This window comes from Triturus cristatus, chromosome 4_2 (genome assembly GCF_964204655.1).
Source record: "Triturus cristatus chromosome 4_2, aTriCri1.1, whole genome shotgun sequence".
NCBI lineage: Eukaryota > Metazoa > Chordata > Amphibia > Caudata > Salamandridae > Triturus > Triturus cristatus.
In genome coordinates, this window is record NC_140586.1 from 806691172 (window position 1) to 806714291 (window position 23120).

General features: G+C 44.8%; 1 protein-coding gene across 1 annotated transcript in view; it reads left to right on the forward strand.

Moving 5' to 3' along the window:
* The window catches only part of POMGNT1 (protein O-linked mannose N-acetylglucosaminyltransferase 1 (beta 1,2-)), a 344012-nt gene that overhangs the window by 275598 nt on the left and 45294 nt on the right, over positions 1–23120 (forward strand). The window contains exon 18 of the mRNA XM_085602754.1: positions 14339–14383. Within this exon, the coding sequence (XP_085458880.1) occupies positions 14339–14383 (45 nt within the window). The remainder of the gene's footprint in view (positions 1–14338; positions 14384–23120) is intronic.

The following is a 23120-nucleotide window of genomic DNA, read 5'->3' on the forward strand; positions in this document are numbered from 1 at the left end:
TGCCGGGTGAGTGAGCTTCTTGACCTCTTAGTCAAGCCTCCTTATATCACCTTTTTTCCAGACAAACCAGTGTTAAGGACTAGCTTTGTTCCTGTCAAAGGTAGTGAAGCCTTTTCATGTCAGGCAAGCCATCACTCTTCTGACCTTCGGTCCGCCTCATCTCTCAAAAGAGAGTCCATTGTTTGGACCTCAAGTAAGCGCTCATTAGTCAGGCTAGTATCATCAGATGGATCATCCGCTTTTTATAGGGTTCTCTGGGGCAAAGAAGAGCAAGGTAGTGCAGAAGCGGACCATCTCACAATGGATAGTCCTCTGTATTAAAATTTGCCATATGTTGGCTAATAAGCGCCCACCAGAAGGTTTAAGAGCTCATTGCACCAGAGCGAAGGCTGCTACCACTTATTTGGCATACACCCCTGGATACTGGTCAGGCAGCTATTTGGGAATCTGTGCACTCAATCACAAACTACTACTACTACTTTGACAGTCTGGTCTGCTGGGATGAGCATTTAGCCCATTTCTTCCTGCATGACATTTTAGTTTTAGCCATTCCACAGACCCACCACTTTAACAGGTACTTCTTTTGGTATCTATACACAGGGTGAGGAATCTGGGGTTGGGAGTATCAAACAAAAGAAAAATTTACCTTTTGTAGCGCCCATTCTGGTGGATACTGTATCTAACCCCAGATTCCTCACCACCTGCCCACCTCCCCTTCCTGTGCAATAGTCTCCTTTCCATCTATTAAAGGTACCAGCTCAGAAATGTGCACACTGGGTCTTCCACTTCTCTGTTGGGCTCTGCATCTGAGGGCACAGACAAGCTTAGGAAAGAAATGGACGTCAGCATGCCAGGCTCTTTGATGTGGCTCCGCTCGTCCCATCCAGAGCGGAACACAGTCTGTATAAAATCCAAAATCACTTGCTGGCATGAAGGAGCACTGCTTCGTGACTTTTATGGATCAAGACTGGCACCTGAGGATTTTCACAATGTAAGGAATCTGCCATTTGATTGAGTATCCACCAGAAAGAGCGTTACAGAAGGTAAGTAATTTGTTCTTCAATGGATTTCAGAGGAGTAAAGATTTTTCACCTGATGCAATTGGCTGTTTGGTGTATCATTTTGCCTCCTATGAAGTGCCTCCATTGCAGTGCTCAAGGAACTGGTGTAAAATCGGCCATTGCATTTTTTGTCAAATACTGTGTTTTAACTCACACACTCATTCTACACTGAAAGCAATGTTTGGTTTTTTTACTCCGTAACAGGTATTTATTTTATGCATTTTTCATGGTTTGAGTTTGAGCCTGATCTCTGATGGCCACTATAATGGGTTTGCTTTTCATAGTGTGTGATGACTTGACCCAAAGATGACTGTCCCAAAGACTAGAGAGATCAACAGCTACGAACTTGTTACATTTTGGGGTCAGACCTCCTTTTCTCTAACATTCAACACTTTCATAGCGTTAAAATTTCACTTTGTGCCCATATAAGTGAACATGTTAACATTATTCTGCCCTTTTTCACATCTGTTGGTTGCTGCCTGGTAAGACAAAAGCCATGTTTCTTGAAGTGATAAATTCCCTGTACTCTTTACATGGACTCTGGCTTCTACACCCATTCTTGTACATGGCAGTGCACACTGGTTTTCAACATCAAACGTCTGGTGGGTTCGTGTTTGAACTGAACATTCTTAAACATGTAAATTATTCAGTGCATTGATTGGCTTTCTAGTCATGCATACATGAATCCATCATAGCACGTCTGTATTGTCTTCTGATGCTCTGTAAGTGTTCAACACACTACTGACATCTTGTGAACATACATTTTTTTCCCCAAGTCTGTGTCCTTCACTTGCTTCATGTCAACATTTTGCATATACAGGGTGTTATCAGGGTATGATTGCACACGTCGCAGCTAACTCTCACTTGCTCAAAATTAGTTACAAAATAGCAGATTTATGCAAGCTCCCTAAAAGTCGTACTGCGTGTGCTTGGTGCCCAGAGTACAGGCATTCCTTGGAGTAGTTCTTAGTCATACTCTGCATAACTCTGATGAGTTATGCATAACCTGCATAACTCGGAGGATGTGCATTGTCGGACACCACACAAGACTGGTGGGGTACTCTACTAACTGGCTCAAGTTGCTGAGATCGGCCATTGTTGGCAGCGGGTGCCAGTGTCACGGGGGCCGGTTCGGGCCCAGGCCATTGGGTATCAGAGGAACTACACTTTCTCTCTTGTGTTAATTCCTACAGCAGTCTAACTTCAAATCAGTATGTCAAACACTATTCTAGTTTAAGGCAGTTGTAGTGTTTCTTCTTTGAATGAAATTTCCCACAGTTAAATCCGTATCCTTGCCTATGGCAAGGCTTCCATTATTCGAGGACCATTGACCATTCAAGGGTTTCTTTCATTCATCCTTGTCGCCATTCAAGACAAATGCAAAGTACTGAAGTGAACAGTTTCACAATTCTAGAACATACTAAGTTATAACTGTTCAACTTAAGTTTATGCTTCAGATTATAACAACTGACAGTTATGGATTACTGTGAGATCATGCCAATACCTGGTAACATTGCTTGTGTTGGTAAATCAAAGTCAAATCTATTGACTTTACTAGTGCATGTTCCTTAAGGGAGTGTTTTATATGGTCAATTGCTCGTTAATTTTGGTCAAGAAATGGAAAAATTGCTCCATGAATATTGTACTTAACTGCACTAATATTATTTGTTTAGTCTTCGCTGCTGCTATCTACCTTCAAGTGGATACATTTTTAGGTCTGGATTTAGCCAAGACCTTTTGATAATACTAAAAATATGTATAATATACTTTCATATAGGGGCTTTCAGCCACCTCTGTTCATCCATTGGTCTGTTGTCAGTCATTTTTTTGCTTCCGTCCACTACAGCATATAGCATGGGGCAGCGGGCTAGCCTACTTAAGCCACTGGTTAATTTCACTATGGCTGCATTTTGCTCTCACATGGAGTACATCCACAAACGAGCTAGTTCACTTCAGTGCCACTGTTTTTTAGGTCTCAGCTAGCGTAGGCTGCGCAGACATGCGCAGTCTCCCTGGTGAGATTTTATGTTTTTGGGTAGCTTTCACTAGCGGAGGTTTAAGCCCCGCCCCTCTTTTCCATTGGCTGGCGTCACCGTTTATGCTAAACGGTGGCCAGCCATTGGAAAAGAGCTTCCAGTGACGTACACTTTTCTCTTTTAGAGCCGTCCCAGTTGGACTGGCTCGTCTGACTTCCTGCTGGCGTAAAAGTTTCTTATCTTCTTTATGGGGCCAAACACATGGCCCCATAAAGACAAGAAACCTTTTAGCAGGCGAGGCTGTCCAAGTGGGACGGCAGACAAAGGCGACGAAAACGTCACGGTGAGCGCTTGTTATTTTCTTACTGTCACGCGCTATGTCACTGTAATCCGTGATTTATCTGCAGGGAGTCCTTCTATGCCACACACAAGCACCTTCATTTCATTTTGTGCCACAGCAGTCGTTCCTAAACATCTCTAGCTTCCTTGCGTGGAGACAGTACAATCAATTTCCAGGCGTGTAAGATCCGCAGAGCCGTGTTTTTTGTCTCGCAGTTTTATATAGCTCGAATTCAACCTGGAGGTATCGGGGCGCTTTACAGGAGCACCAGCTGTTCCAGACGGGCACATCCATGTTTTGTTAGGCGCGGGGAGATGAAGTGATTTGCCAGGAATCACAAGAGCTTGAGCCACAGAGACTCGAACCTGGTTACCCAGCTTTGAGGTCATATGCTCTAACCGTTAGGCCACATCTTAATGAGTCCAGCCTGCAGGGACAGGGGTCCCTGTACTTGCACTCCAGAGTGTCACTCCTGGGCGTGTCACTCTTAAGTTTGTCAGTCCTGTGTGTCTCTCCTGAGGTTATCACTCATGAATGTATCATTACTAAGTGTGTCATTACTGAGGGTGTCACTCTGAGTGTGTCACTGGGGCGTGGGGTAGAGCAAACAACCCCGTACTGGTCACCGTGTTCTATTTGTATGACGATGCTTGTTTAAACCCGAGATGCGCTTGGTGGGCGCTATACCCCGACTTTGTCACGTGAGAGCTTGTGTCTCACACTTCAACAACCAGCAGGAAGTGCGTAAATCTTCTCGGAGCGAGGGCTACATATGGAGGGGGAGAGTGCATCCTCTACAAGCATGAGAGCATCTCCGAGGCCCGTGACAGTGAGTGCAGGTGTGAGGGCGTGTGAGATCCGCAGAGCCGTGTTTTTTATCTTGTAGGTTTGTATAGCTCGAACTCAACCCGGAGGTATCAGGGCGCTTTACACGAGCGCCAGCTGTTCCAGACGGGCACATCCGTGTTTTGTTAGGCGTGGGGAGATGAAGTGATTTGCCCAGAATCACAAGAGGTTGAGCTGCAGAGACTCGAACGTGGTTACCAATCTTCGAGGTCGTATGCTCTAGCAGTTAGGCCACATCTTATTGAGTCTAGCCTGCAGGGACAGGGTCCCCTGTACTTACACTCCAGAGCGTGTCACTCCTGGGCGTGTCACTCTTAAGTTTGTCAGTCCTGTGTGTCTCTCCTGAGGTTATCACTACTGAGTGCATCATTACTGAGGGTCTCACTGCTGAGTGTGTCACTGGGGCGTGGGGGAGAGCAAACAACCCCGTACTGGTCACCGTGTTCTATTTGTATGCCGATGCTTGTTTAAACCCAAGAGGCACACTTCACACGTACTGTAATGTACAAACTACGCACAATCTGTCATGCTCAGTCTCCTGAATGAAAGGCAGCTATCGTTGAATAAATAAACACTGATCGTGTATCCCAGCTGCTTCACATGCAGACCCCACTGATGGCAGTGCTGCGACGCGCACTCTCCGAGCTTTGTAACACTCGCTTGCAGCCTCCGACTCTGTACACCTCCAGAGCCACACACCTATTCCTATGTGTACCTCTCCTCTGTCCCAGGCCACACGCTTTCTCAGCGTACTGAAACTGCCCTGGATGTCTAGCTCCTCTTTACTCCTCTAGGCGCTATGTCGTATGCTACAGGAGCATGCGCAGTGCTGTGAGGTGAACAAGGGAGGGCGCCTCATTTCCTCAGAGCTGTGATTGGTAGCAATCTGAGTATGTCAGGCATGTGAGGAGGGGCACCGACCACCAGAAAATACAATACTTCTGTTTTAAATGCAAGCCTGCAGCTGTTCCACAACTATAACGTGTCAACAACATTGGTAGTCATAGGTGCACTGTTGACACATTGTGTAGTGTGCACACCACGCACACGCTTGACACGTACTGTAATGTACAAACTATGCACAATCCGTCACGATCAGTCTTTTGAATGAAAGGCAGCTACCGTTGAATAAATAAACACTGATCGTGTCTCCGAAGTTCGCGCTCGGCATTACTCACAGTGAGGACTCTAGAATCTTCCTTTAAGAAACTGTTGCTAAGCTCGAAACTGCATTTAAGGTTTGCAAGATTTGGCTCCCTCTAACCCACGGCTCTTACCTTCATTAGGTACGCCTTCTGTGTTGTGTACCGTTCCCATTGTACCCTTCACACTTTGTAGCACACACTGTAGACAAGGGTATTCATAGACAAGTGTAGACACTTTATAAACAAAAGGGGTCATATGTGGTTCGGCGAAGTGACAAACCCTATGCAAGGGTTAACTGGTCAGCTTTCAGTTGACTATTGCTGCATTCAGGTGTTAAACTGGTACTAATGAGGTGCGGCTTTGCTCATACACTATTAGTAGTTAAACTGTCAAAAAACTGAAATATTACTGCTACATATTGTGCTACATTATGTTACATATTCAACTTTCCTTGCTGCATAATTATGTCAACCCTATTCTTCACTGCCACTGCCATGCTATAGTGCTTTATAGTGTTTAATTAGCTGATGTAAGAAATACCTCATGGGCAGATATTTCTATTGTTCTGGTGTCAATCTGGCACTGACCAGATGTGGCAACAACATCTTGTCACAGCCTAGAGTGCTGGTCCATTGGCAGAACCCCCAATCTGAAGCGAGAATAAACAGTATACATGGGTGACGGGTCATTATATCCAAATAAGTTTTTCTGCCCCTATAGATTTTGTTTCCAACTATCGCTATCATGTACTGCTAGTAACTGCGGCCTCCGTGGTGGTTCTTTCTGGCTTATCTGTACGTCATAGAAATTTTCACCATTCAGAAATAAATAAATCTAAAGGGAAAGTTGAAAGAAATGAAGGGCGACAGCAGCTCAAGTATTTAGGATTAACAAGTCAGGATTCACGGTGTTACAGTTCGCATGAAGCGCACAACAGGAAGCAGCTACGGATAGGTCACATTATAGTACTTGGTGTCATGTGACACAGAGCGCCACCCTCTGACACAAATGTCACCTGATAAGTAATGGAAACCCTTCTCCCCACCATAATAACAAAAAGATGCAACCAGGTCTGGACTGGCCCAAAAGCAGCAGCAAATGCTGCTCAGTGTGCACATTCACCCTGCCAAATAACAAGGATTACTGCCTTCACTATTGAAAGACATAGCCAATAGGTCTCGCCTTTGGGCCCTTATAAATTTTTAGTTATGCAGCACAATATCCTTGGTTCTACAACATCAACCGTTGCATGGCTAAACACTTATACGGTCCCGAAGGCGCGACCTATTGGCTATGCCAATGCTTGGTATTTTTACTATCTAATTACTTTAGTGTTGCCTTTGTGTTTCGAGCCGGATGTGATAATAGGATGCTTCGGATGCACATTCCATCTTTATCAGATCCCATCTCCTGCCAATGCTGTTGTAAATTCCTTTTGGAGTGTTTTGCTTTTCTGACTGCTACTATTTCACAGCATACCAGCTTTTGTCCATTATAAACCCTTCCTTCCTGGTTCCTTCCTTTCCATGTTTCTTCCTTCCCTCCCATGTTTCTTCCTTCCGTCCTATGTTTCTTCCTTCCTCGCTCCCTGCCTCCCATGTTTCTTCCTTCCTCGCTCCCTGCCTCCCATGTTTCTTCCTTCCTCGCTCCCTCCCTCCCATGTTTCTTCCTTCCTCGCTCCCTCCCTCCCATGTTTCTTCCTTCCTCGCTCCCTCCCTCCCATGTTTCTTCCTTCCTCGCTCCCTCCCTCCTATGTTTCTTCCTTCCTCGCTCCCTCCCTCCTATGTTTCTTCCTTCCTCGCTCCCTCCCATGTTTCTTCCTTCCTTCCCTCCCTCCTCCTATCTTTCTTCCTTCCTTCCCTACCATGTTTCTTCCCTCCCTCCCATGTTTCTTCAACTCACTCCAGCATGCATTGAGGGGCAGTGGATCAGCCCACTTCAATCACTGTCTGACTTCAGTACGAGTTACCTCATGCTGCACTTTCACAAGGAACACACCCACACAGACAGTAGTTTCCTTCTTTTTCAGGAAATACTATGGTAATGTTTTTTTTTGTTGTTTTTTTTTTTTACAGCAAAAAAAATATTTAGCCTGCAGCATTCATAGATTTACTTTTTTTTAAAGATTGGGAATACTCCCGAACCCTCATCAAACAGTAACGTTTTTCAAAAACCATGACAAAACAAGAATAGCCAGAAGGGTGGCTGACAATGCTTGTTAGTAATGCATTCTGATCTTTTATGTGCGGGGTAGGAGTAGACTAAAATTATTCTGAATGTAATAAACTTAATTAAGTAATAGAGAATCACAGGTCAGTCTTCAACCAGAACACTGTGAACAGATGGGTTTCCTGCGGCTAAACTTCAAACAACGGCTCTTCTTTACAGAATGAATATGTATATTGTGTGCCAAGAGTCCTGGGAGTTGAATATTTTCAGATTACAATCACTCACAAAGATGGAATGCTGCTGATGTTTTATATAGTAGGATGAGAGGCCTTTATCAGCAGAAATATGCATGTGAAGGCATAGGCTCCCTCGTCAAAATGTTATTTAAGGACTGTCAATGTTAATTTCTATGGAGAACATCTGTGTTCGAGGCATATGAGCTGCAGATTGTACACTTAGCATAGATCACCATCTGGTGTTGGGCCCGGATGTTTGCAGTTTGTTTTTGTTCTTTGGACAGTCTTTGGAAGTCACGAGTTCGGTGACTCCTCCTTCGGTCCATACTGCGCATGGGCTTCGGCTCCATCCTCCGATAGTTTTTTTCCGCCATCGGGCTCGGATGTGATACTTCGTGCTCCGGCTTCGAACTTCTACGGTTCCAGCCTCGACGGAAAATCCTCGTTCTTCGAGTTTCTTCATCTATCTTCATCTCTCGAAGCGGCACTTTTCTCCATTCCGCACATCGGCACCGGCCTTCGGGCCCTCCTCGACTCCGGTCCCGGCCGATGGAAAGGACTCCGTTCAAAAAGTGCCCAAAATGTGGGTCTAAATTTCCCCACACCGACCTCCATCAGGTGTGTAACCTTTGCCTCTCCCCAGAACACGAGGCTAGAGACTGCCCCGCCTGTAAGTCTTTTCGCTCCAAAAAGACCATTCCGGGATCGAAGAGCTCGACGCACCATGGCGCACTCATCGACCGCGGCTCCGACGGACATCTTCGGAGACGACACCGGAGCTTCGGGGCAACAACACACCGAGCAGGAGGAAGACGTCGTCAGCGCTTCCGAGGCCGACGACTCCGACGTGGAGGACATCACACCGGCGCAGAGGGTCGTGAGTACTCTACCCCCTCCCATCCCCGTGCCCAAATCCAAAGAGACTCCGGTTACACCCTCACCTGCAGGCCTGGGTAAAACCAAGCACACAGCTTCTATCACCCCACCTTCGGGCCCGGTGTCGAAGCCTCACAAGTCTCACGGCAGCTCGGGCTCGAGCCAGCCGACGCCTGTTGCCGATTAACATCGTCCGGCACCGAAGAAAGTGACGCCCAGCTCGACGTCGAAGCCTGGACTCTCGGTGCCGACAAAACACAAACACAAATCCCTCGGCACCGACGCTCCGGTGCCGAAAACTACTTCGACGCCGAAAAAACCGGAGGTTCCAAAAAAGCATGGCGCAGACAAACCATCAAAATCCTCGGCTCTGAAAACATCGGCGCCAGCGGACGATTCGGTGCCACTGGACCTCTTTACACCAGATCCTTTACAAAAGACCTTATTTAAGGATCCAAAGACTGGGCTATTGACTTTAGTTGTCAAGAAAAGGCGTCTTGACACACCGGCTCCTCCTCCACCGCCCAAGCGGAAGGACTCTGCTACTTCTCCTCTCAGAGTGCCCTCCCCACTACCTCCTCCTCCCCCTCCTCCACCTCTTCCACCCCCTCCCCCTCCCAGGTCTCCGCCACCTTTGCCTCAGCATTCCCCGACCCCGTCCCCAGATCCGGATTACGGGGATCCAGATTATGACCCGGCGGACGCCCCCATGGACCCCACTCCACCGGGGACCCCAGACCCATGGGAAGACAACCAAAACCCTGACATACTGGATGTGCCTCAGGACGACCTATACCCATCCAGGCCGTCTCCCCCAGAGGACTCATTAGGGTTTCACCACCTAGTGCAGAGAGCAGCACACTACCATGGGGTGGAAATGCATAGTGAACCAGTGGAAGACGACTTCTTACTGGATACATTCGATATTCAGGACAAGTCCACAGCTATCTTGCCCATGCTTAAGGGTGTCACCAAGCATGCTGCAGAGGTGTTCAAAGACCCGGCCAGGGTCTTAAACCCTAGAATAGAAAAAAAGTATAAAGCGGCACCCACAGACCCTACATACATTAAGGGCCCTGCTCCCTTAGATTCCCTAGTTGTGTCCACAGCTAGAAAGCGGTCTAACTCCCAGTCCTCAGGAGAGGCCCCGCCACCAGATAAGGAATCTAAACTTTTAGACGCGTCTGGCAAACGCACCGCCTCACAAGCCGCGAACATTTGGCGCATTGCAAATACACAAGCGCTGCTTGCGCGCTATGACAGAGCACACTACGATGAGCTTGAGGCTCTTATACAGCACCTCCCAGAAAAACACAAACGCAAAGCTCATGACCTGATACAGGAGGGTAAGCTAATTACTAACACCTCCATTAAGTGTGCCCTCGATGCAGCCGACACTGCTTCTAGAGCCATAAATACCAGTGTCCTGCTTCGTCGTCATGCCTGGCTCAGGATCTCAGGGTTCAAGCCTGAAGTCCAGGCGTCCATACTAAATCATCCCTTTGACCAACAAAATCTCTTCGGGCCAAAGGTAGACGAAGCATTAGAAAAAATGAAAAAGGACACAGACACAGGAAAGTCTATGGGGGCATTGCAATCACAAACTCCTAAACGCTCCATTCGACGCTCATCCTTTCGTGGCACAGGCAGAGGCTACTCCACCGATAGCGCCTCTACCTCCTACAAATCCCCTCCTCAAAATACCTTTTCAAAGGGCTACCAAAGGGGTGGTTACAGAGGCAACAACAATAAGGGCAGGGGCAAAACTAACACCACCCGTTCTGCCACCCCGCCAGCACAATGACTTCCCTCCGCTCCCCCCCAGACCATCCCACTCCGGTCGGGGGCAGACTACAAAACTTTATCCACGCATGGGAATCCATAACATCGGACAAATGGGTGACCCAAATTATTCAGTCAGGGTACTGCCTCGAGCTAACATCTACCCCACCCAATATCCCACCAAGACACCGTCCAATGTCTCAAGAACATTCCACACTGCTCAAACAGGAGGTGCTCTCCCTCCTCCAAAAACACGCTATAGAGCAGGTCCCCGTCAATCAGCAAAATCTAGGGGTCTACTCTCTGTATTTCCTAATACCGAAGAAAGACGGGACCCTGAGGCCCATTCTGGACCTCCGGCCTCTAAATGCATACATACATTCAGACCATTTCCACATGGTCACCCTACAACAAGTCCTCCCGCTCCTCTGTCAGGGAGACTTTCTTACTACCTTGGATCTGAAAGACGCATACTTTCACATTCCAATACACCCTTCTCACAGAAAGTACCTCAGGTTTGTGGTGGACGGTCAACATTACCAGTTCACAGTTCTCCCCTTCGGGGTCACCACCGCACCACGGGTGTTTACCAAATGCCTAGCAGTTGTAGCAGCACACCTCAGACGTCACCATATTCACGTCTTCCCTTACTTAGACGACTGGCTCATAAAAGCCGCGTCCTACAACCAATGTGTGCAACATACCAACAGCACCATTCAACTGCTCCACCGGCTAGGCTTCACGGTGAACTACCAAAAGTCCCACCTCCTACCATTTCACACAAAGCAATATCTCGGAGCCACTATAGACACCTCCAAAGGTATTGCCTATCCAAACTCAGCCAGAATCGCAAGCATACAAGCCTTGCACAAAACATTCCTTCCTCAACACTCTCTTCCAGCAAGAGTGTTTATGAAGCTCATAGGAATGATGGCATCTTGCATTTTCATAGTGCCCCATGCAAGACTCCACATGCGTCCACTCCAAGAGTGCCTAGCACGACAGTGGAACCAGGCCCAGGGTCAGCTGACGGATCTGGTGTTGGTGGACGGCCGCACCCATCACTCTCTGCAGTGGTGGAACACCACAAACCTTTCCAAAGGACGGCCGTTCCTGGACCCGGTTCCTCAGGTGATTCTAACAGCGGACGCATCGCTCTCCGGCTGGGGAGCGCACCTCTTACACCTCACAATGCAAGGTCTATGGACGTCACAGCAAAAGTCGCTCCACATCAACCATCTGGAGCTCTTGGCGATCTTTCTAGCCCTAAAATCTTTTCAAAAACAGATTTCGGCCAAAGCAGTCCTCATTCGCACAGACAATATGACTGCAATGTATTATATACAAAAACAGGGGGGACACACTCTCCCCAGCTCTCTCGCTTAGCCCAGAGCATGTGGAGATGGGCAATTCCTCAAAACATCTTTCTCCTGGCACAGCATGTTCCAGGCGTACAAAACACCATGGCAGATCTGCTCAGCAGACAAACGCAACAACTACACGAATGGGAACTGCATCCACAGGTTTTTCGCCCATTCTTCCAAAAGTGGGGGCATCCTCCGATAGACCTCTTCGCCACCCACGAAAACAAAAAATGCCCAAGCTTCGCCGCCAGATACCCACACCCATTGTCCAAAGGCAATGCGATATGGATGAACTGGTCAGGCAAATTTGCATACGCCTTTCCACCTCTCCCGCTAATTCCATTAGTGGTAAGGAAGCTACAACAGCACTCCCTCACACTCATTCTGGTAGCTCCAACATGGGCCAGGCAGCCGTGGTACACCACACTACTACAGCTCTCAGTGGTACCACATCAAAAACTGCACCTGTCCCCATGCCTCCTAACTCAGAACCATGGAGAAATCAGGCACCCGGACCCAGCTCAGCTCAACCTTGCGGTCTGGCTCCTGAAATCTTAGAATTTGGGTACCTTAACCTTCCCCCTGATTGCATGAACATTATCAAGGAAGCCAGACGTCCTACCACTCGAGCATGCTATGCCGCAAAGTGGAAGAGATTTGTGGTTTACTGCCGTAACAATACAATCAACCCTTTAGATGCATCCATACAGCACATCATATGCTATCTGCTCCATCTTCACAGGTGTAACCTGGCATATTCTTCCATACGCCTACACCTAGCAGCGATTGCTGCTTATCTACAAAACAGACAGCATTTATCACTGTTCAGAGTGCCCGCTATTAAAGCCTTTATGGAAGGTCTTAAACGAGTAATTCCTCCCAGGGCACCACCTTCCCCTGTATGGAATCTAAATGTAGTTCTTACAAGGCTAATGGGTCCGCCCTTCGAACCAATGCATAAATGTGAGCTACAGTTCCTCCCCTGGAAAACAGCTTTCCTCGTAGCTATCACTTCCCTTAGAAGGGTTGGTGAAATACAAGCGTTCACTATACAGGAACCTTTCTTACAAATACATCACAGCAAAGTGATACTTCGTACAAATCCAAAGTTTCTGCCCAAGGTCATTTCCCCCTTCCATCTCAATCAATCGGTGGAATTACCTGTCTTTTTCTTGCAACCTCAATCTGTTGCAGAAAGCGCCCTACACACACTTGATGTTAAGAGGGCTTTACTGTACTACATACAGAGGACACAACCTTTCAGGAAAACTAAACAATTGTTTGTTTCCTTCTCTCCACCACATAAAGGCAACCCCATCTCTAAATCAGGGATAGCTAGGTGGGTTGTAAAGTGCATACAAATTTGCTATCAAAAGGCAAAAAGAACATTATCTGTTCCACCTAAAGCCCACTCTACTAGAAAGTTAGGGGCTTCTATGGCTTTTCTAGGGAACATACCCTTAGATGACATCTGCAAAGCAGCCACATGGTCAACACCGCACACCTTCACAAAACATTACTGTGTAGACTTGCATTCCAAGCAGCAAGCTAGTGTGGGCCAGGCTGTACTAAAGACACTTTTTCAAACCGCTGCAACGGATACCGGTGGTCGCCGCGAAGGTTGGGTACTGCTATATAATCTATGCTAAGTGTACAATCTGCAGCTCATATGCCTCGAACGGAATATGCTACTTACCAGTATGCATCTGTTCTTGGCATGTAGAGCTGCAGAGTTGTACACGCCCACCCGCCTCCCCGGCTACCTGTATCCGTTGCAGTCCATCTTATTTAGATACAACACACATGGGTTTCTCACTGTTATTACTACGCTCCATCATTTCCCTGCTGGCGAAAAACAATCTGAGGATGGAGCCGAAGCCCATGCGCAGTACGGACCGAAGGAGGAGTCACCGAACTCGTGACTTCCAAAGACTGTCCAAAGAATAAAAACAAACTGCAAACATCCGGGCCCAACACCTGATGGCGATCTATGCTAAGTGTACAACTCTGCAGCTCTACATGCCAAGAACAGATGCATACTGGTAAGTAGCATATTCCTTACCCTCGATTGGTTAGTTCAGGCTTCCACATTTTAGAAGTCTGAGGGATGTCCTAGAAGCTATTCTAGCTCTTTGCAGAACATGTTTCTGAAATCCAAAATTCAGTGATGTACATTTCTAATAAGAGCCGCTTTAAGTCTTAATGGTTTCCTCAAGTGTTGTGGTAATCAGTAGCCTTGATTTTTCTGTTCCTTCAGATTCCCTGCAAGATAAACTGAAAAGTATCTACTGTCTGGTCTTTTTAGGGTTGTTTAAAACTCAGTTTCTTTACTCCTCACGTTTGTGCAGTTGTATTTTAATGATTTGCCAGCAGTATTCTGAAATGCGACTAATAAACTGCTTAACAAACATTGAAAAATTAAATTAATTGAATCCATCTGGAGGAGTATGAAGAGCTTTCTCTGCCCCATATTATCAGCCATTAACACATTTGTTTTAAAGTGACTGTGGGTTTTAATATTACTTTTGCTTTCTATTTTCAGCTTGAAAAAGGACGCCTATGAAGTTGAAATTAACAGACTTTTGAGGTACTTTTATTTGTTGCCTTAAATGGTAGCGATAGAATGTGTAGTGTAACAACCCGGGTTAGAAGAGCAACAGTTTAAGAGTGTCTTGAAGTATTACTGGAAAAGCACTGATATGGTCAAGAGATTGTATTAGAAAGGCTCAGAACAAAAATAAACGTGATATGTATTGCAAAGCAAAACCATGAAGTGAATGATGGACCGAGTGTTGAACATTGCAAGCACTCACCCCCAGTCAACTGATCTGGGTTTAATCCATCATTCTTTAGCTCACTCCGTCACCCCAGTTCAGACATGGCCATATGCAAATCAGTCCGACCCTGTGCCTCATGGGAACAGTCCAGTCTGAACTGCCAAACCATGTCTTCCCTGGACCGGAAACGAGCATCCTGGGACCGGTTTCTGGCTAATCAGCCAGGCTACCTTGAATCCAGTGGCAAAGTGAGCATATGTATTGCAAACAAATGGCTAATGTTTCTGTATCTTGAGTGTGATCCATCCAAATGTCTTCAAAAAGCAACCTCTCTCTATAAAAGATAATGAAGACCTAAAGTCCCATCTGGGTCGAAAACCAATCCTCACTTCAGAAAATGCAAGTTGCTACAAGTTCATTAGGTATATACTTATAATAAAAGCAAAGTCAATTAAGAAACTTGGCTAACAAAAAGGCTAAAGGGCTTTTTTCCATACAATAGCTGTAAAATATTAAAAAATTGTAAAACCATTAAAACATCACAACTGAAAGATGGTACTAAAAGACATATAAACAGCATATTTAACTGAAACAGCACAGTTTTTCTAGAAGAATAGAATATGAAATTACTCTGCAACAACTGGATAACCAGCCAGGCTTGTACCTTAATAATAGTCTAAATAAAATGGTCTTTAGCAAAAGTAAATTTGAGTAATTGATCAGGATCAGTGTTTCACAGGAGTAGAAAAGTTGAGTGCAATAGCTAAGTAAATTATGCCATGATAGACTGCAATCAAAGCAGACTACATAAAAAAAAAAATCAACGACCGAAAATTCAAGGTAGAGGGAAATACCGCTATCGATCTCCAATAACCACTAGAGGATAAGATGAGAGCATAAAGTTATGAACAAGCCATGCTCTAGACTCCTTTTTAATTCAAAGACTTTTATTCACACTACAATTGCCTAATACCCTTGGATGATCATTAACAAATATGGTAACAGGACACTGTAGAACAGTATTTAAAGCTGAAGTAAAAAGAACTGGCATCTGTGAGCAAGACTTTGCAGTCCAAATGCATCAGAACCTGGTATTGCTGTTTTTGTCTGCACAAAGGGATAAAAAACATCTGATTCCAGAGTGCTATCTTCCGTGTGGCAGTGGTGGTGGTGGTGGTGGTGGTGACGGTGGTGGTGGCACCCCTTCAGTATTTCAGGGATGCAAGGGGTTAATTTTGTGTGGCATGGTAAAAATCACATTAAAGGGACCAGTCCCGCTGTAAAAGGTGTTTTGTTCATGTCGATTTTGCAGCTCAGTTGTTTGTGCGAATTGTGCCCTCATGCACCCGAAGGTGATTAGGGAGAGGAATGTGCAGCTCTGTCTCAGTGCAAAAGCGGAGGTTGTGTTTAATACAGAGGTCCCACTCCAAGTGACAGGGCTATTTGCAGTCACAATATGGGTCCTGCGCAAGGTCCCATTCTGACTTGAAGTAGTCTGATAAGTCGAATTCTAAAATACGCCATTAGAGCAAGAAAGCCAAGCAAGGCTGGACCCCCATCCTGCCACTCGAAGTCTGTTGAAAAGTCACAGGGGTGGCATTCGAAGGGTCCACTGTCCTCTGACTCTGAGCCAGTGTTGCAATTTGTCTCTGCACATCCGAATTTCGTGGGCTATCATCGATCCTGCAGACAATAGCAGCCTTTAAGGAGGCTGCAAATGTTACAGGTGCTACTGCCTCCCGCTGGTGCACCTTCTGATTATAGAGGCATCCAATTGAACTTGTGCCAGCAGGTGCTCTGCCGACTGTCCCCATAGGTCCCATTCCTTGACCAGTATTGATGCTGGTCCAGACTTCCACCACGGCCTGGATACCCATGCCAGATTTAATCATAACATCGGTCTCCGACTGCAAACCAACGTTTGCTCCCACCAGTCCTTTCACACTATGAAATAACTAAAGTGCAAACAGTGGTTACACCACCAGACCTTCATGCTCTGCTTCTCCCTCAATACCAGTACCATCAAAGACTGGAAAATTCTGTTACCACTCCAGTGTGGTCCAAGGCATATCCAATGTCCGTCACAAAACTGTTAATGGCTGGGAGGCAGACAATCTGCTCTCCCTCTGTACACTGTTGAAGGGCTGTACTTAGACTTGTTAAATGCCAGTGGGCGCTGACTTTGCTATTGTCACCAGTGTAGTGCCTAGAATCCATGCCTGGACGCAGTCAACTGGACTTTCCATGTTACCTTATGGATATGCTATTGAGTGAATCTAGACTATTCCGAGAATTGGCTGAGACTGAACTCAAACAACTCAAAGATAGTTGCATCATTACTTGATATTTTGGGGTATTATCCCTAGCCAGACAATTCCATCAGCAATATAGAAAGTGTAGGGACTATTCCAGAGGCCTAGCTTACTAGCAGCGCCAAACTTCCCTGCTGGTGCAGCAACAATCTCAAGCCCTTTTTAGGCAGGGGAAGTGGTGGTGCTTGAAGCTGTTCACACTTGCAGGGACAGCAAAACTCCAACTTTTTCCTTCTGCTATAGCAATTCCCAAGTCACTTTAATATGCTCTTCAATCTACAAAAACATTTATACTGGGTGTTTATGGATTGGTGCACCTCTTGGCAATTAGCACAAAAAGCAACACATCCGACAAATTGGCCTGCAGTGATTCTGTCTTTAGTCCAGCAAGGACATGCTGACCCCTTGTCTCAGCAACAGGGGAGCGTGCCCACAACTTACATATTCATATTTGGAGATTGATCATCGACAGTTGAATTCTTTTGGCTTGCTGCTAAAAATAGTAGATGTCATTCTTGTAGCCAGGTGCTCATCTACAAAATTCATCTATGAAGGCACCGCAACAAGTTTGTGGCATTGTGTGAAGTCCGTCATTGATGCTCTGCAGGCCACATTTTCTGATTACATTAATATTTGGTTAGCCCCGCACAACCTATCAGTGAGTACAGTTCAAGGTTACTTGGTTCTATTTGCCTGTTCACCCGATCAGCCCTCTCTCTCTTTAAAACAACAGTTGTGATGCGTTTTCTGAAGTGCCTGATGCATATGTTCCTTTCTGTCACTCGTCATGCCTCAGGGGGACCTATATCTACTTTTACTTCACTTTTGGGCATGCCATTTGAGCCTATGGTTTGACTATCAAGGCTATCTTTCTCATCGCTATCACTTCTGCGCGCTGTGTGAGTGAACAGTAGAAGCCATTTGCATCACCCTTACACCACTTTGTCTGACAAATTAATGCTAAGAACTTGGGCTGCCTTCCTGCCAAAGGTGGTATCACTCTTCCATCAATTTCACTTCGTCACACAACTCAAGAGGGGGAGAGGCTCCTTCAACTTGACCCTAAGAGAGATTGAGTTTCTACATTGACCATATGAGAAGCCATTGTGTGGATGATCAGCTCTTTGAGGTTCACTGGGACCTGGAAAGAGAAGGCTGACCAAAAGAGGTCTCTCTCAGGGTAGGTAGTACTCTGCATTTGAATATGCTATGCGTTGGCTAAGAAGGAACCACTACAAGGTCTACAGGCTCATTCTACGAGGGTCAAGGTTGCTACCTTGGCAGTACTGATTCTGGGCAATTGCCAGGATGCAACATTGGTGGGTATGCACACATTTGTCAAACACTACTTCCTTGACAGTCTGGTAGGATGGCAAGGCCATTTTGCCCGCTTTGTCCTACAAGACTTCCTAGTCTGACTCCACTTCTGTGAGGTATTGTTGTGTTATCCATTCTAACGTTGAGGAATTTGTGGTTAGAAGTATCCAACTGAAGGAAAAGTTACTTTTGGCAAAGCTCTTAGCGGTGGATACTCTAACCGCAGATGCCTCACTGCACTCCCACCCTCTTGTTCTGTGGAGTGGACTCCTGAACATCATAAAAAGGTTCCAAGTTAGATATTGGCACACTGTCACCTGGAATTTATTTGAAGCTCTCCACGTCGGAGGTCATGAAAGGATAATGATTAAGAACCGGACATCAGTACTCAATGGCTCTCAGTACTCAATGGCTCTTGTATGCATTTCTTCTCTTCACTTTCAGGCCGTATGAAGTTACTGTGGAGCCGTGCTGCACCAAATACCAGCAATTGGGGAATATTGCTGTTGGACCCGACCCTCTCTCCAGGGTCACGCCGAAACCTTTTGCCTTCAACCCTCCTGTTTTCAGAACCCGTTTTTGTTGGTTTTTAGTATTCTGTGCACTTTACCACTGCTAACCAGTGCTAAAATGCTTGTGCTCTCTTTTTTCAACATGGTAAAAAGTAGCTAACAGAAAATTGGCACATTTAATATACTTGTAAGTCCCTAGTAAAGTGGTACTACAGATACCTGGGGCCTGTAAATTAAATGCTGCTAGTGGGCCTAAAGCACTTGGTGTGCCACCAACTTAAGTAACCTTTTTAAACATGTCTCAGGTCTGCCTTTGCAGCCTGTGGTTAAAGGTCTAAACTGCCATTTTGACCTTTCAAAATAAACCTTTTGCCTGCCCTAAACTTTCCATTTTAATATATATCTTTAAACCGTAGGTTAGGCCCTAAGCAACCCTTAGTTCAGGTTGCATTGAATTTAAAAGGCTCAACATTTACCTTTAAAAAGTGATGACCTTTGTTTAGGCGCATGTAGAAAATGTCATGTTTGGCGTCTGTAAAATTGTAAATAACAACCTCTTTAATTGTAAAGGCGACTTTTAAGTCACAATTCTGAAAAGGCCACTTTTCGGAAGTTGGCATTTTCTTGTTCTAACTATTTGGTGCCTGCTGTCTGTTTCTTGGGTCACATGACTAGGTGTAGTTGATGGTTAGCCTTTTGTATTCCTCTCACAGTATCAGAATATAGGGTTTGGATGTTGGCAGGATGGGCCATTCTGGCTTGTTTAGGGAGGGTGCGTAGCTGTAACCTACCACACTTTCACTTCAAAGGCACTGGACTAACACGCTCACAAATAACTTCACACTAGCCTGTTGGGCATCCAGACAGACTGGGACCAGGGCAGGGAGGCAGGGAATTCCAGACACTTCTGTAAGGGAAAAACTCCAGAAGCTTTTCCTGCTTCAAAGGAGCTCCTCTAACAAAATAAAAAAAGATAGGACCCACTACACTCTTCAGTACTCTGCTCTACCTGTGCATACTACAGAAGGACTGCCCTGCTGCTTGAGGCTGGCCTGGTGTCTGAGGAGGAAGACTGGACTTGCACCCTTCATCCCAGGCTACCTAAGTGACTCAAAGGGCTAATTAGCTGGCCTTCTGTTCTGGGCTACAGGGACACAACAAGCTCCACAGGACTCACTTCAACTGCCCAGCTCACCTGCTGCACTGGACCTGCAATTAGACCTGCCTGAACCCTGCTAGCCTCTGCTGGTTGAGTTTCTGATCCTCAGGAGGTGCCTCCCTGTTCCCGGCCCTTTAGTGTGGCATTAGTTGAGCTCCTCCTACAAGCAAAGTAGAAATCCTGACGTTTTGGACTCTTCGTGATCGCAAACTGGCCTGTTCAGGCCAAGATCTTGGTGCCTGCCAGCACAAGTCTCCGGTGTGATCTGCACTTCTCACTACAGCATCGACAGCCAGCGGTGATTGCCAATGTGAAACTCCAATGACAACCGTCCATGATTCCTGACAAGATATTTGTGCTACAGCGACGATCGTCTTCGCTGTCTGGCCTGCTCTTTGCTCTACACTGACGACCATCCACAATGGTTCTACTGATTGAATTTTTATTGGTTTTGTGTCAAGTAATTTATTACATTTTACCCTATTTTTCTAAATTGATGTGGAATTTTTCTTGTGTTGTTTTCACTTTATTACTGTTTGTGTGTTGCGTAAATACTTTACACATTGCCTCCAAGTTAAGCCTGGCTGCTTTTGTGCCAAGCTACCACAGGGTTAAGGACAGGTTAAGTTAGTGACTTTTGTGGTTCACCCTGACGAGGTTTGTGGCTGCTGGTTGAGAACGGCTCACACACCCCTGGACCAGCAACTCAATATTTCACAACTGCTTACAAAAAAACTCTCGATCCAGTCTGGCTCCTGGGAATATTCTAAAGGTGGGGAATATACCTGTGTGTTTGTGTGCGTTTAACATTTAATATGCTTTCAATTGCTCATATATGGTGGATGAATCAGGGCCTAGAAATGTATAGCAAATCCTCAATCTTTAGAGTAGATATCTCTTTAAATGAACAGCGTAGATTTGGAGGGTGACTAGCTGTTGCCTGGATTGTAGAGTACAATCTAATAACTTTTCTCAAAACAATTTCAAAAGTCAGGAAGCAATTGAGAGAGCGGCCAATCTGTGCTTCGCCATCTTTGCTGCATCTAACATTTATATCCGTATTATTATATCCGCTACACTTTTACTTTGTATGCCTTTACTGAGCTGTTTCATCAGTTCACCCAAAATTACCTCTATGGGTAGGAGTAATTTAGCACCGATGTTAGATATTGTAAATAATATTTTAGTGTTCTTTTGTTTGTTCGTTTATTTATTTAAAAGTTTTATATAGCTGCATTTCCTTTTTAGGTAGTCAAGTTCTTTACAAATGACAAGTAACAATGAGAATACCACAAAGGCAATCTAAAAAAAAATAATTAAGGGAGCTTTGGTGGGGCAAAGGGGATACAGGTTGAAAGAGCCACTTTGAGGCAGATTTGATGGTCTTCTACTGTAAGCAAGAGGTAAATCTTTCTGGGCTTGATTCAATGCTGGCGTAGTCTGTTTATGAGTCTTTATATAAACCCCTATTGTTTGAGTTTTTCATGTCCGTGCAGAGCGGGTGTTTTAAGACCTTTTCTGAATGTTAGATTGTCCGCACTAATCTCAAGTGAGTGGGTTAAGAGTTCCATACTTTTTAGGCCAACCTCAAGAACGACTGTTGCAGTGCTAAAAAGCATCTCAATTTTTATGTTTTTCTTGAATTACAAGCTTTTGCTTCTTGATTGCCTTGTGCTTCTTGAGATGCTTAACAGATCGGCTGGGTAAGTGGGTTTGCATAGATGAAGAGCTTTGAAGTTTAGCGAACATGTTTTAAACTTTATCCTAGCCTTGAATGGAAGCCTTTATATGTATCTGGTTTGTAGTGATATGGTCACATCTTTTCTTCTCTGCTGAGAGACATGCGGTTGGCATGAAGCACTGATTTTACTGGTGAAAGGGCGGTTGTTGATCAGCCTGCTAGAATTGCAGTGCTAGTCAATCCTTGATATTACCACAGGGTGAGCATCAATTGATCATGAGGCAGAAGATGTTTTAGTATTTTCAATTGGCATAGAGGAAAGTTGGCAAATTTAGCTAGATTATTATTAATATGATGGATCATGGAAAAGTTGCAATCAATCGTGAAACCTATTGATTACTCTGTAGAGTTGGGCAAAGGAATGTAGCTGACCATAGATAGTTGGGTGTGATTTTGAGCTTGGTCAATGACATTGCCTTTTTTTTAGTATACCAGCACACATTCTGTTTTTTGGAGATTTAGTTTTAGTGAGGGTGAGTCCGTCCTTGTGTAATCTACTTTGCATGATGTGAAGAGGTCATTGCCCATGTCATTTTTAGTTATAGCGGATATAGTGTTATTGGCATATTGGTGTATATGTTTGCACTTGAGTTGTTGAGCAACTCATTTACAAGTTCAATTTATAGGTTGAAAAGGAGAGAATATTGATCCTTGTGGAACTCCGCTAGTTACTTTCTTGGATGTGGAACCATGGATAGCTATTTTTATAACTTATCTGCCTTTCAGGAAGGTCTTAAACCAGATGAATATCTTATCTCTGATACCCATTCTTAGTTCAATGGTTTAATAGGTAGATTGTGGTCTACCGCGTCTAATACTGCTGACCGGTCTAGGAGCACAGATGTAGATTAAACCTTCTTTCAGGACTTGCAGAGTGTCCTCCATTACTTTCAGTGTGGCTGTTTCAGTGTTCTGTCCTTTTTGGAAGCCTGATTTGAAAGAGGGCAGTAGGGCGTTCTCCTTTATGAAGTTGTTTAGTTGTACTTATAAAGTAAAGACAATGCTTTCAGGGATCATTTCAATAGTTCTTGTACTTGTAAAGTATATAGATGAATATAGATTTAGGGTTATAGTTACTATTGTTAATATAGTGAATTGAGAAATATTTTATAGGCTAGGGTTTATGCAGGATGCCATTTCGTATTTTAAATATATTAAATTAAAAAATAATTCCACCTTATTTATGGTTGGGGATAGTGGTAATAACTTTAAATTACCTAAAGCAGGAAATTAAATATATTTAATAAAATAAGAAACATTAAGTTTAGAGTTGGGCATGGTTTGTAATCATTTTAATTTAGTTTATGGTTAGGGTAATTAGTACATTAGGTTAATTTACTTAGTTAAAATTATTTAAATATAATTCTAGAGTTAGGGTGATCATTGAGATTACTGTCCAGTTTTTAAAAAAATTTAAATATATATATATATATATATATATTTTAATGACATGGGTTAATGGAGACAATAGTGTTGGTGTCAATATACTATGTTACCCAATTACTT